The sequence below is a fragment of the Pagrus major genome, chromosome 3 (assembly GCF_040436345.1).
Source record: "Pagrus major chromosome 3, Pma_NU_1.0".
Classification (NCBI taxonomy): domain Eukaryota; kingdom Metazoa; phylum Chordata; class Actinopteri; order Spariformes; family Sparidae; genus Pagrus; species Pagrus major.
The window spans coordinates 3,026,489-3,041,753 of record NC_133217.1 but is presented as its reverse complement, the minus strand read 5'-3'; the positions used below and the strand labels follow the sequence as shown (position 1 = coordinate 3,041,753).

General features: G+C 38.7%; 1 protein-coding gene across 1 annotated transcript in view; it reads left to right on the top strand.

Annotated features, from left to right (window-relative positions):
• Window positions 1–8,534: 8,534 nt before the first annotated feature.
• The window catches only part of dbpa (D site albumin promoter binding protein a), a 31,910-nt gene continuing 25,179 nt past the window's right edge, over window positions 8,535–15,265 (top strand). The window contains exon 1 of the mRNA XM_073462998.1: window positions 8,535–9,499. Coding sequence (XP_073319099.1) covers window positions 9,304–9,499 — 196 coding nt within the window. The 5' untranslated portion in view covers window positions 8,535–9,303. The remainder of the gene's footprint in view (window positions 9,500–15,265) is intronic.

Sequence of the window (15,265 nt, the reverse complement as noted above, 5' to 3'; positions counted from 1 at the left end):
AACTCGACAGCTTTTTCCTCCCAGAAACATTTTATAGATGTTCAGGATCACTCGCTGACAACTGTTCTCATTATTACTTCATTTTAGAAGAAATAGTCCCTGTTGATAGCATGTATTTCACTTGAGTAGAAGTATTAGAAAATGGAATAACTAAAAATACAAGTAAATATCCTGAGTTACTTTCTACTGTGATCAGTATTAGATCAGAGACGGTTCGTAACGGTATAAAGTTAGAAATGGTCAGTGCTGTAAAAAGTACCTGGAGTCATACTTGAGTAAAAGTAAAGATATCATGTTAAAATATTACTTCGGTAAAAGTGAAAGTCACCCATATGAATAGTACTCGAGTAAAAGTATCTGATATTACATGTAGCTTATATGAAATGAAGTACAAGAACCCTCAAAACGTAACTTCACAATTTTACTTGAGTACTGTGCTTGAGTAGATTTACTAAGTTACATTCCATCACTGCTTTTACTGAAGGAAAAATAAGAATATTACACTGTGGAAATATGAGTAAAACTCTGCATTTAAAACCTGACTGAAGTAAAAGTATGTAAGTAGAAGTATAATGTAGTATGAAATGGAATACCTCAAAATTGTACTTACTTTACTGAAGTAAAAGTAACAATACTACACTGTAAAAATACTCCACTACAAAGTCCTGCATTCAAAAACCTTACTGAAGTAAAATAACAAATAAATGTAATGGAGTAAAAAGTACAATATTTTCTTTATAAAATGTGGTGAGGTGGAAGTATAAAGTAACATAACATGGAAATATCCTTAAAAATAGAATACCTCAAAATTGTGCTTAAGTGTAGTACTTGAGTAGATTTACTTAGTTACATTCCATCTCTGGAAAACTGCTCGTCCGTGTCCGTCGGCCTCGTCAGAAACACGCGACCGTCGTCTCTCCTGCTGTGAAACTCTCGTCTGAGCGCTCGAACACAGTGGAAGCAACAACTTCATCCCCTCGGAGCTCCTTTATCATAATTAATCCACCGAGTATATTTTCCTCCACCCTCTCCTCCTACAGGGACCGTGAAGTGGTTCCTCTCTCTGCCCCCACACACAACACAAAGAGACACAACACAACACAAAGAGACACAACACAACACAACACAAAGAGCCTCTGACAGCGCTGCAGCTCCACACACATGAATGGCGGGAGGTCAGGTGTGGTGCACCTGGAGCTCGAGGGTCAGGTGAGCTGTGAAAGGCTTCAGCACTCAGCAGCTGCCCCCCCGACTCAACTCCAGAGCCTCCTGCACCGACACGTGCTCCACAAATCATACAGGAGAAGAGAAGAAGAGGGCTGATGGAAAGTAACTAAGTACATTTTTATGAGTATTTCCATGTTATGTTACTTTATACTTCTACTCACATACTTTTACTACAGTAAGGTTTTTAATGCAGGACTTTTACTCATATTTCCACAGAATAATATTGTAACTTTTTCTTCAGTAAAAGCAATGATGGAATGTAACTAAGTACATTTACTCAAGTCACAGTACTCAAGTCACAGTACTCAAGTCTTCACTTCAGTATTTCCATTTTCTGCTACTTTATACTTCCACCTCACTACATTTTGAAAGCGAATATTGTACTTTTGACTCCACTACATTTACTTGATAAGTGTAGTAACTAGTTACTTTTCAGATTACATGCGCCAGCAGAGCCAAAAAGCACATTTTTAGGTAATTTGATCTATTGGATAAAAAAAAAAAAATGTTCTGTATTATTATACAGTACATAAATACATTTAGATATATGTATAGATACTTTTACTTCTATTGCGAGAAAATTACTTATGATATCAAATACTTTAAGTATTTTTTTTACTTACTACTTATTTATTTACTACTTACTTTTTTTGTAACATCATATCTTTACTTTTTTATTTTATACAACACTATTCCTTTCTAACTTTACTCCAGTACCCAACCGTCTTACAAGTACAATTTTGAGTATTTCTATTTTCATTTTTCTACTTTGCACTTTGAATCCACTAGAATTTAAAGGCAAATATCAGAAACATACAGCGATGGAATGTAACTAAGTACATTTACACAAGTACTGTACTTAAGTACAATTTTGAGATACTTGTACTTGAGTATCTCAGTATTATACTTCCACTCCACTACATTTTGGAGGCAAATATTGTACTTTTTACTCCACTACATTTACTTGATAACTTTAGTTACTAGTTACTTTTCAGATTACATGGTGCATCAGAGTTGTGCATTTTTTCAGTTATTTATTTGATCAACAATCAGATTTAAAAACACAGATTGCAACAATCAGACTGACCTGATAATCAGTCGATCCAGAGTATACGTGTATAAATACATGTAAATATATGTTTAATTTTACTTTTACTTGTAATTTAAGTTAAAGTTAACACATTTATTGCCAAAAATACACATACATGTATGACTTTTGGGTATTTTTACAACACGGAGTCAAAGATCTGAACACTTCTTCCACCACTTCTCGTGCACGTCCACCTTAAACCAGACTGAACAAGTGTTTTACTTTGGTACCATCTGACTGTGGCGCTCTGCTGCTTTACCCGCATGCGTCCACTAGATGGAGCCATTTTAAAACACTTGGCACTGTGGCTGCCTCCCAAGTCTGCAGCAGAGGAAACAGGGGAAAATGGTTTGAATTGGAAACAGCTCGTGAAACTCGAATCACACATTAGTGGCGTCAAGCTGTTTTTCCTCACTTTCCCTGATGCATGCCAGCGTACACACACTCCTGCCCATGTGTGTGTGTGTGTGTGTGTGTGTGACAGGGTTATTTTGGCCTCTTACTACGAGCACATTCCTGTCATGTGTGTGTGACAGCACTCTGTCACCAGATAGGACCTGCAGGCTTTTTTCCAGGACCTTCCAGGAACTGTTGTTCCCACAGTGCAGCTGCTGCCTCTGATTTATGAATCAGTCCAATCAGGATCAACAGGATGTGGCTTGTTTATGATTTTACTCCATTGTAAGCTGCTATTATTATTAAAAGATATAGAGTTGATATTTCAGCTTCTACTGGGATGATCAAGCACGATGCACAAAAACAGGGTGAAGAAAAATATAAGCGTATGAGAAAATCAGGCAACTCTGAGATGTTTGTTTATTTATTTGGACATTTTTAAGTGCAATATTATTATTTTTTTTATTAATATTATTACCAAAAGGACATTTTTCATCTGTGCTTCCTGGACAAGTAAAAGTAAAGAGATCATGTTAAAATATATTTGGTACAAGTGGAAGTCACTCATGTGATTAGTACTTAAGTCCATTTAATATCAGACACTGTAAGACTTTTACTCAAGTATGAAAAGAACAAGTAAAAGTAAATTACACATATTTACATGTATTTACACACTGTGTTGTGGGTCAACCGATTATCAGATCAGATAATCGATGAGTTAATGTTTAAATGAATCTAAAAATGTGTTACTTTGACTTTGATGTAATCTGAAAAGTAACTAAAGCAATCAAATAAATGTAGTGGAGTACTCTTTCCCTTTCATGCATGGTGTCCACTACAGAGGGCAGAAACTTGGCAGCCATTTTGAACCATTAAAGCTGCAGAACTACGTCCCGGTCACCAGCTGGTGGACCCCAAATCCTCGTCCACAGTTCCAGTTGATTGTTTTGTTTGTGTCGTGTTTGTATGTCTTCCTCATGTTGAGACACACTTTATTGATCCCGGTGGGATATACAGACATCCAGAAGCTTCTTCAGACCGACTCTCCCATCATCCCGAGGCTGCTCCCTGTGATTATGATCTCTGTATGATTTGTGTACATTATAATAGTATATAATAAAAACTGATAAATCCTCTTGTACTCTTGTAGAAAACCAGATGGCAGGTAAAAAAAAAAAAAAATGTATTATTAATACTCAGATTTTATGAAAATGTTTCTTTTAGGCAACATTTGTATCTGACTGTAAACACATGCGTCCACTCCATGAACGTTATGCATCAACGGACATATTCTGCCTTATTTTGCATGTTTTATTGAATAGTTTAATTAAACAGCCTTTAGATTTTATCTACATGAAGCCATGGACAGACGTACCCTCAGTCACAAGACAAAAAAAAATGTACAAGAAAAATATTATTAGGATTTAGATAAAAAGTGGACATTTTATTTAACATTTTTTATTATAATGTTTAATAATTTTTTAATTTTTATAAATTATTTTTTTAAAATAATTTTCTATAAATTAAAATTTTAATTTAATTTGTTATTAAAATGTTTGTTAAATGTAAAATGTATTATTATTATTATTATTATTATTATTATTATTATTTACCTTTATGGCTTCCTGAAGAATACATTTAAAAAAACTTTTTTTTTAAGTTATTGGCAGATTTATTCTGACTTAAAAATAAAAACAAACATTAGGATTGATTTCATAATCGATGCATTCTCGTGTTATTCTGCATTAAGTGTTGGATATTTTTTTATTTTTTTTTTTTCTAATTTTGTCATTTTTGTCTCCTGTTTTGTTTTTTATTTGGCTTCTTTTATCGTCATTCGTGAAAATTTTCCTGCAAAAATGTTCATAAATTTATTGTAAATATTTTGTATTTTGTTTTTTATCGGCTGTCGTTTAAAATAAAGAAATAAATGATGTTTTGTTTCCTCCATCAGAAGTGAAGCACTAATCCTCACATCACCCTCCCTCCCCCCCTCCCTCCTCCTCCCCCCTCCCTCCCTCTGTGCCCCCCCCCCCCTCCTCCTCCCTCCAGCCGGGCTGTCACGCGGCACTGGCATGGGGAAACCTGTGGGCGGAGACTGTGACCTATTTTTGCCCAATGGGAGGCCGAGAGAGGCAGCGAGTGACCTAGATTCAGCCAATCAGGGCGCGGCAGAGTCGCCGGTAGGCAACAGTCGGCGCGTGCCGGAGCCATGTGCTTCTGTGGTGCTGAGAGCGCGAGAGGCAGAACCGGGACACGGAGCAGGGAGACAAACAGACGAGTTACCGACCATTTTACGGGATTAATCACAGTTTAACCTCTTTGAATGTGACGATTTATAACATCCATGACACATAATTGTTGTGTAAATAAAAAATATAATCGACTTAATTAAAAATAAACACGTGTAGGTTCAGTTTCTCTGCTCGTTCTGCTGATAAGACACAAAATGGAGGCTGTGTTTCACATGTTGGCGGCTCCAGCGTTGCCGTCGCTCTGCGGGACACGTTAAGTGTGACCGTCTGCTCCTCACATGTGAGCAGCTGATGTCTGTGTTTGCTTTCTGTCACGTTGTCGGGACAAAGACTCACATTTCACCCACATTTGTCAGGTGAGACCGAGAAGAGCGAAGACGTCCTCGCGTCTCGCATCGCCACGGGTCGTTTTTTAAGGCTTTTTGCTCTGTTGTTTTTGTGTCTTCGTTGTTTGTTTCGGCCTCGGTGTTTTTAAATGACAGCGTGAGAGAAGAAGAGAGGGGCGGGGTGCGTTCACGGACCATCCAGGAAGGAGCTGGGAACGTGTGGGCGTGGCCTGAGCGCGCAACAGTCCCCGGCTGCTGCGCGCCCATTGGAGGAAACCATCGGGAGGCGTTGCGTTATTGGCAAATGTGTGCTGCGTTCACGTTCCAGGAGGCAAAGGAAACGGGGAGAAGCTGTATGTGAAAAATGTGCCTGTTTTGAAAACACAAGAGATATGAAACATTATTATAAAGTCTGTAGTGAAATTAAAGCGCGCTGTGATTAAAGTGTCTTGTTTTGTCCGACCAACCACCCAAATTAAAGAGGTATTGCTTTAAAGGCCTCAAATCCTCATATTTGAGGAACAGGAATCAGTAAAGTTTAATTATTTATTTATTTTTTAATTAAAAAATGACCAAAATCTTTACCTTCTGTCCGGTAAAGATTAGGGAACTTTCCCGTCTTTATTTCCTCTTACATCAGGTCAGTCGGCCCTGTCACGGCCTGCAGCTGGTTCAAAAAGCAGCAGCGAGACTCCTCACTGGAGAAGAGAGCATACCTCACCTGTTGTGGCCTTTCTTTACTTCATTTTAAGATTATTTTATTTGTTCTTGAAACACTGCATGGACCGGCTTCACTTCAGAACTGCTCCTGTGCTTCATCTCCTGACCTCTCAGATCTGCTGACCAATTGCTTCTCTCCACTCAGCACTAAAAACCAAAGGAGCATTTTCAGTTGTTAAACTGTTGAACAGTTTGCCACAAACTATTTAATAATCCCTCCTCCAATGATACATTCAAAACACGTCGGAAAACCCACCTCCAGAACTATCATCATGAGGACTGCCTCATCATTTATTGTCTTTATTATGTTATTTGATGTAATGCTGTTTGTGATATGTTTTTGTGGAGTCTTCCTATTTAAAAAAAAAATTCAACCCAGAAAAAAATCTGTTGGTTTCACAAATGATTTTTTTTCCCCTCAAAATTTTCCATTTGGTTTCCTGAAAAAAAAATATAAAATCTTTCTCACACATGACATTTTTTTTTCCTGTATTTTTTCCCCCTCGAACACATCAAAACTAAAATTCAGTCGGTTTCAGAGATTCATTTTTTCTTTCCATTAAATTTTTTCTTCTTCACTTGGTTTCCAAAAAAAAAGAAAACAGATGGTTTCACATATAAAGAAATGTTTTTCCTGGGAAAATTTGTTTCACACATGAAAAAAAAAATTCTCACAGAAAAAAAACCCCAAAAAAACAACTGTTGGTTTCACAAAAAAAAATCTCTCACACATGAAATTTTTTTTTTCCTGAAAATGTTCTTTTTCCCCTCAAACATGTCAAAACAAAACTTTGGTCGGTTTCACAGATTAATTTTTGATTTTTTTTTCTTATGAAATTTTTTTTCTGTCACTCCCCCCCCCCCCCCCCCAAAAAAAAATCAGTTGGTTTCCCAAAAACAAATCTGTCTCACATGTGAACATTTTTTTCCCTCGAACACGTCAAAAAAAAATTTTTTTTCCTTAATTTGTTTTTCCTTCACTTGGTTTCCCAATAAAAAAAATAAAAAAATGCCGGTTTCACACACAAAAATGCCTCCCCCAAAAAATCAGTTGGTTTCATACGTGAAAAAAAAAAAAAAAATCTGTCCCACACATGAAATTTTTTTTTTCCTGAAAATGTTTTTTACCCCCTCGAAAACATCAAACCAAAAATTCAGTCGGTTTTCACAGATACATTTTTTCTGTTCCTGAAATTTTTTTTCCTTCACTTGGTTTCCCCCCAAAAAAGAACAAATGGTTTCACATATAAAAAAAGTTTTTCCTGGGAAAATATGTTTCATCCGGTTTCACACATGAAAAAAAAAATGTCTGCCCCCCCAAAAATATGTTGGTTTCACACATGAAAAAGATTTTTTGAAAGTTTTTTATTCCTGAACATGTTATTTTTTCCACTTAAACACCTAAAAGAAAAAAAATCTGTCTCTCACATGAATTTTTTTTAACCTAAAAATGTTTTTTACTCTCGAACACATCAATACAAAAATTCAGTCGTTTTTCACAGATTAATTTTTTCTTTTCCTGAAACTTTTTTTCTTCACTTGGTTTCCCGAAAACAAACAAACAAAAAAAATTAGCCGGTTTCACATATAAATTTGTTTATATTCTCCTGAAAAAATCTGTCTCACATATGAAAGTTTTTTTTTTCCCCCTCGAACACTTAAACACAAAAAACACACACATGGGAAAAAAAATTCTCCCAAAAAAACAAAAATTTCAGTCAGTTTCACACATGAATTTTTTTTCCCTGAAAATTTTTTTTATCACTCGGTTTCCTCCCCCCAAAAATCAGCCAGTTTCACGTGAGAATTTTTGTCTTCCTCGGAAAATTTTGTTTTCCGCCCAGTTTCAAAGATGGAAAAAAAAAATCTTCACTTGCCCCTCAGGGCTTCCGTACATCGGTCTATCGGATGACTACACATCTGCATCAATCTTGTTGTCTTTTGTCTGTTACAATATTTGTGGCTCTGAGCAGCCCAGTCACCAGAAAGAAATGCATTATACAGTTTTGCAAACCACGATACATTGAATGTCTGCGTTTATAATCAACATTTCTACAACACAGGTAAAGTGACATTAATATGAGCCTTTTTATTTGGAGGTGTTGGGGGTGGACGATGGTAAATATTGTGTTGTTTTTACCATTCTTGTGTCTGTTTTACAGTGTGTTATTGCGATTGTATGTGAATTGCTACTATGAGAGTGAAATTCCCCTTGTGGATGAATAAACTTATCTTTTGTCCTCCCTCTTTTCTCTTCCCGTGTGTTGTTATTATTATTGTAATTTTTGGGAGTTGTATTTTCCCACGTGGAAGCTCATATTTCCCAGCTTTCCCATGGGCCGTGAACGCACTCCGGTGGAATCAAGCGAAGCGAGGGGGGGGGGGCGTCGCCGAGGGGGCGTGGCCTGTGTATGCAAACGATCCACGCCCCCAAGCGCCTTTCCCCCGTGAGCGGTGACGTCACGCGAGCGGCCCGTGTTGGTTCCAGCTGACTGGCAGAGAGAGAGAGAGAGAGAGAGAGAGAGAGAGAGAGAGAGAGGGGGAGAGAGAAAGGGAGGGAGAGAGAGGAAAGCAGGAGCCATCAGTCCCATCTATCTGACTCTCATACTACTGGATATTATTATTTTTTGGGGGGCTTCTTCTTTATTTCCTTCATCTTTCATATTTTTCGCTCTGATTTCAGCTCGACTCGTCTTCGGCCTCATTTTCTCCGCCGGAGACGCGACTCGACTCTTTTTGTGCTCCTCTCTCATTGCACGGGACGACACAACATCCGCATCTCTCTCTGCTTTTTATTTTTCATTTTTCCTCACAAGATCTCCGGTGGGTCGACCGACGGACCGGGACCGGACCGGGACCGTGTAATCCCAAACTCAAAGGAGGACTTCACTCGTTTCGTCTTCCTGTGTCGCTCGTTACTGCGGAGTTAGTTTGAAAGGTTTGACAGCAGCAGCAGCAGCTCAGCCAGTCTGAGAGGATGAGCTACACCAACATGCTGCCATCTCGGAGATAAACCCTCTTTTTGTTTGTTTTTTTCCTCCACTTCGTTTTCTTTTGCACGTTTGTCTTCATGGGACGGGCGGAAAAGCGGGACATCAGGTGGAGATCTTGAGCGCACCTCACCTGTCCGTCCGCGCCACCTTTTGACGGCGCGCCTGTCAATCAATCAGCACCCCTAATTGGATTATTTCGATCTTGAACTTAAACGGTCTGCGGGTCCAGCTTCTCCTCCCCCGCACCACCTCCCCCCTCCACCTCCTCCTCCTTCCTCCTCCTTGCCTTGGAAGTTATGTCAAGGCCTCTAACTCAGCTCCTGCCGCCGGATCTGCCCGCCGGGGCCACCAGCCCCCAGTTCGGGGCCAGCAACCCGGCCGGAAGTGGCCCCCAAGGCGGACACCTGACCTCCATGACCAACCTGAAGTCGCTGCTGCAGCTGCCGATCAAGGCCGACCAGAGAGGCCCCAAGGACTGCTGCGAGATGAAAGGTGAGTGCGTGCACGTGCGCACGTGCGTGTGTTTGGGAGAGAGAGAGAGAGGGAGGGAGAGCGAGGTCTTATCTGCACGAAAACTTCTTAAAGGGACAGTGAGGAAAATACCAACAAGTCTCTGCAGGAGGATCGTGGAGAAATGTACTTTTACTGTAAATCAAGCGTGTTTACATGAATGACGACAGATTTTAATGAAGTTTAAGTGTCCAACTCGACTGATACTTGTTTTCTGGGGCCGATACTGATCAATATTTGGTCGATACACATTTTTTATGATCCCTCAGATTGTGGTTATTAAACACCTGTGGCAAAGATTCGTAACGGTAACAGGACATCTGGAAAGAAAACAATCAGAGCCAGACTGATACTGGATTTCTGGGGCCGATACCGATAATAGGACGTATAAAATAAAAAATTGATATATCGACTTTATTGTCCAAAATGATGTCACTGTAAATAAATAATTAGAAGTGATCCCAAGCATCTCTTTCTGCAATGTGCTCAATAAAAAAAATAAAAAAATGTCGTAGCGATGAAACAAAACACAAGTTTATCGTCTAAAATGAAATCAGCTCACTGAAACAGGAAACTTTACTGTGAAGTTTTCAGAGACAACATGTATGTCGATACCGATATATCTGTGATAGGCTGATATCGGCCAATAGTATCGCCCAACCGGTATATCAGTGGGGCTAGAAAACATAACATAAACTTTAACTATAAATTCACATTAGAGACTTTTGAAGCGTCCATCAGCCAACATACACACCAATACTGATACATCTGTGATGGGCCAATATCGGCCGACAGATATATCAGTCGAGCTCTAAAAACAATAAACGTTACTGTCTAAAATCACATCAGTTCACTGAAACAGTCAAGTTAATAATTGACCCGAGCGTCATCTGTGGCCATATGATCTCTAAAAACAGAAGTTTTCATATCAGACAACATGTAGACAGGAAGTATCCGTCCAATATTGGCTAACTGATATCGGTCGGGCTCTAAATGACAAACTATAAATGCATCTTAGAGACATTTGAAGGCTCTATCAGCCAACATATACACCGATACTGATGTGTCTGTAAGGGGCCAATATCGGCCGACTGATAAATATATCGGTCGAGCTCTAAAGACAATAACATCTATTGTCCAAAATGACTGAAACTGTCAACTTAACTGTCAATTTGATAATTAAAATTACCTCGAGCTTCTTTTTTCTGCATTTACAAGAAAAGTAAACATCATATATATCGACATGAGTATATCTGTGATCGGCCAAAAATATCGGCCAGCCGATATATCGGTCGAGCTCTCGAAGACACCTTAACATTGAAATGGACCTTAGAGGAAACTATTTGGGATTTCTGTCAAGTAAAAACACCACAAATTCTTTCATAAAGCTCCTTAAATGTCATGATACGATATGAAACTGTATATATTTGGATTTAAGACTGTCGGTTCGGATAACAAACAACCAATTTCAGGTATTTTTTTGACATTTTAATCAAGAAAATGAACAGCAGATTAATCAAGAACGTAAATCTTAAGTATACGTTACAGAGCATCTGCTCAATATGCAGAAATCACAGGAATATCACACTGATTATTCACTGGTGTGTGTGTGTGTGTGTGTGTGCATGTGACTGAGTGGGTAGGTGTGATTGTAAAAGACAGAGCTCGTGCTTATCCAACACACACACACTCACATGCACACACACACACACACACACTGTTTTCACTTCAGCCTTCCTCCTTCTGGCCCCGCTGCATTTACAAAAAAAAAAAAAATTAAATGTTTCCTTTTTGCATTTGGTGGTGAAATGAAGTGATCAGGAGGAGGACGAGGACGAGGAGGAGGAGGAGGAGGGTTAAAAAAAGAAACACAATCTGGAGTGGATGCCATCAGAATACAGCCGGAGCGGCAGCAGCAGCAGCAGCAGCAGTCGTTTGTGTTGAATTTTGATTCTGCGGTCTGTTTAAATAAAGGTTTCTGAGTGAGACCGAATTGTTTCCCATCCACCAGCTGCCATGACAAATATTAACCAGGCTGCCTTCTCCTTCCTCCCTCGCTGTGGGGATGTCATAACTCCCAGTCAGCTGCTCTCTCTCTCACACACACACACACACACACTGGTTTTTGTTTGGTTTTAGATTCATTCAACACAATATATGAAGTCTGACTCTATTAAAACCCTAAAATAAGCCTCTTGTCACAGTGATGACATGCTGAAATACACAAAGATGAATAAATTGAACACACAAGAGGGAGAAAAACAAAGCACTCCCTGCTTTTTTAGTTGTTTTTGGCGACCCCTGGTGGCCTCTCGGTGTATCTGCGCCTCCTTCCTGTAGAGGGTTTTTTGTGTTGCTTTGCATGAGGAGGAGGCGGTGATGGTGAGCGCGGCTGACAGCCTCTCCATGGAGTCAGAAAGCAGCTCAGAGGCCTCGGCCGGCCTCATTGTCAGCGGCCACAGAGCGAACAGTCTCCCAATGATAGGTGAAGCGTTCAGGGGTGCAAAGATGGTGGTGGGTTTTTTTTTTTTGGCTTTTCTCGCTGCAGAGTTTCACTCGTTCATCCTCCTGCTTTTTTTTTTTTTTTTCTCTCCCTGGCTGGCTTTGTTTGACGCCTTCACAAACACCCACTCCATCTCGCACATCTCTCTGTCTGTCGTTGAGTTTTTCCTCTCGCTCGTTCCTGTCTTGCTCTCCTGCTCGTCCCTCTGCTGATTTGCATTTTCTCAGGCTTCGTGTCATCTTTTTTTACAGTAGACGCTCGGCTCTCAGCTCCTCTTTTCATTCTCAAACTTCTTGTTTCCCCGTTTATTTTGACGACCTTTCATATTTTTGTCTTGCACAGAAATGTAAAATAGTGGAATATCTCCTGACACCTGCAGGAAGCCTGCAGGTGTCAGGAGATATTCCACTATTTTACATTTCTGTGCAAGATTTTGTCATTTGTGCATCTGAATAAATAACTTGTGCACACAAATCTGATTAGATTAGTTTCAACTTTGCATTTCTTTCCTCAGTACTTGTAGCATCTAGCGATTAATGCTAATAGCAGCCATTTACCGAATAAACAGCTGAATATGAATATGGTGCAAAATAGTAAGTTACGCTCCTGAGGAGGAACTTAAAGATATAATATGTAAGACTTGGTCATATGGGTTGCCGGTTAGCTCAGTTGGTAGAGCGGACGTCCCCTGTACAGAGGCTTTGTCCTCGCTGCAGCAGCCCTGGGTTCGAGTCCCGACCTGGGGTCCTTTGCTGCATGTCTCTCCAGCTGTACTGTCAATAAAGGCCAAAAAAATAATAATGAATAGTCCTATTATATTGGTACGGAAGCTCTGAGGGGCCAATGAAGGTTTTTTTTTCTGGGGATTTATTTTCTAAATCCGATCTAAATTATTTTTGACTTGAAAACTGGTGGAAAAAAAAAAGTTTTGCCAGGATAATTAATTTTTTATTTTCTCTTCCGTCTGTGAAAACAAAACAAAAAAACTTTTCCAGAGAATTTCATGTGTGAATCCAGATGAATTTATTTTTTCCAGGAGAAAAAAAAAATTTGTGAAACAAAGTGGACATTTTTTTTCCAGGAGAAAAACAAAAATTCTGGAGAAAGATTGCGGAAAAAATTTCGGCCAAAAAAGATTTTTTTTTTCTGAAAAAAAAAAGAAACGTTTTTTCATGTGTGAAACTGGTTTTGTACGGCTCATTCTTCATGTTCCTTATATTTTTCGATTGGGGAAAAAAACATTTTTTTGGAGAGTTTTTTTTCATGTGTGAACGGGGTGATTTCCCCTGGAGAAAATACAAATTCTGGAGAAAGATTGTGAAAAAAATTTCATCCAAAGAATATTTTTTTTGAAATATTTTCCCTAAAATTTTCATCTTCACAAAGTTTTCATACATGAAAAAAATCCCCCCCCCCCCCAAAAAAAAAAATCAGTTGTTTTTTTCCTCTAATTTTTTGACTTGGTTTCCTGAAAATGTTTTTTTTCCTGAAAATGATTTTTTTTTTACCATTTGAACAAAACAAAAATTCAATCAGTTTCTCATATAGAAAAAGTTTTTTTTCCTGTGAAAATATCTTTCATCCGGTTTCACACAAATTCAACACAGAAAAAAAAAGTTTTTTCCTGAAATGTTTTTTCCCCTAAAAATTTTTCATTTGGTTTCCAGAAAAAAAAAATGTGTGTCACACATGAAATTTTTTTGTAAGGCTCATTTTTCAAGTTCCTTATTTTTTATATTATCTGCGGAAAAATACATTTTTTTTTGTGAAACTAAGTGGACATTTTTTTCCACAGGAAAAAAAAAAATCCGGAGAAAGACAAGAAACAAAGAAATTTCACCCCAAAAATATTTTTTTTCCTGAAAATTTTTCCCCCCTAAAATTTTCATCTTCACACATGAACAAAGATTCTCCCGATTTTTTTGTGCCGAAATTGTTTTTTTCCTTAAATTTTTTGACTTGGTTTCCCGAAAAAAAATCACACGACTTTTTTTTTCCTGAGAATGTTTTTTTCCCCCTCGAACACGTCAAAACAAAAATTTGATGTGTTCAAATTTTTGTTTCAGTTTGTCAGTTTCACAGATGATTTTTTTCTTTTCCCCCCAAAAAATCAGTTGGTTCCACACGTGAAAAAAAAAATGTTTCACTTGGTTTCCCCAAAAAATCTGTCTCACACATGAAATTTTGTTTTCCTGAAAATGTTATTTTTTCCCTCGAACACGTCAAAACAAAAAATATTTTTTTCTTTTCCTGAAAAAAACAAAACACAAAATTAGCTGGTTTCACATATAAAAAAATATTTTTCCTGGGAAAGTTTCTTTCATCCAGTTTCACACATGAAAAAAAAATTGCCAAACGACAGAGCACTGATTGAGTCCACCGATAGGAGCCATTCTACAATGCCAACCTTTATTCTGGTGATCGGATTGCTCTGAAAGGAAAATTATTATTCCTACAAACCTCTGATTGGTTGGTTGTTTTTCCGATTGGACAAACATCCATCGGTGAACACGACACCAGATCATCTGACTTACATGTCAGCAGAGATTTAGAGGTCTGGCTGCAGGCTGAGTGCATCACACACCTTTTAAATTAATACTCTTCTTCTGTTGACACCACTCGTTTTATTCTGTCACTTCTTTTTAAATTTCTCTCCTGACTTTGGAAATGAACTCGCAGTAATTTAGAAGAATCTGGCAGGCAGCTGAGGACGATGACGAGGATGAGGATGATAGCGGAGAGATTATGACGGACATGGCCTTGACTCTCTGCTCTTCCTCTCCCTCCCTCCCTCCCTCCCTCCTCCGCTGTTTTCACGTTGTAATCTCTCTTGTCTTTATGTCCTTTAATCCCTTTAAATTTAAATTTCCGGCCTTTTCCTGATGCTCTCTCTCAGCCTCTCCGGCTTTCTCATTACTCTCTCTGCTCTCTCTCTCCCAGCGCCAGTTAAAAATGCTCTTTTATTACTATTTTATTGGGTTTTTATTATTCAGCGTGCCATTTATTCAATATGCACTTTTGGAGGCATAATTCTGTAGAATAATATTATGAGAGGATCATCGACGTACTAAACAATCGCTCTCGTTCTTTCCATACGGTCCAGTTAAATTAGGTTCCCGGTTTACTTTCAGGGTTTTCATTTATTTTTTCTGCTGATGGTTTATTGATGCCTGATGTCTATATCTATCTTTCCATCAGACCCCCTCCCTCCCTTCGCTCCTCTCCGGGAGGTCGGAGTGCAGGGT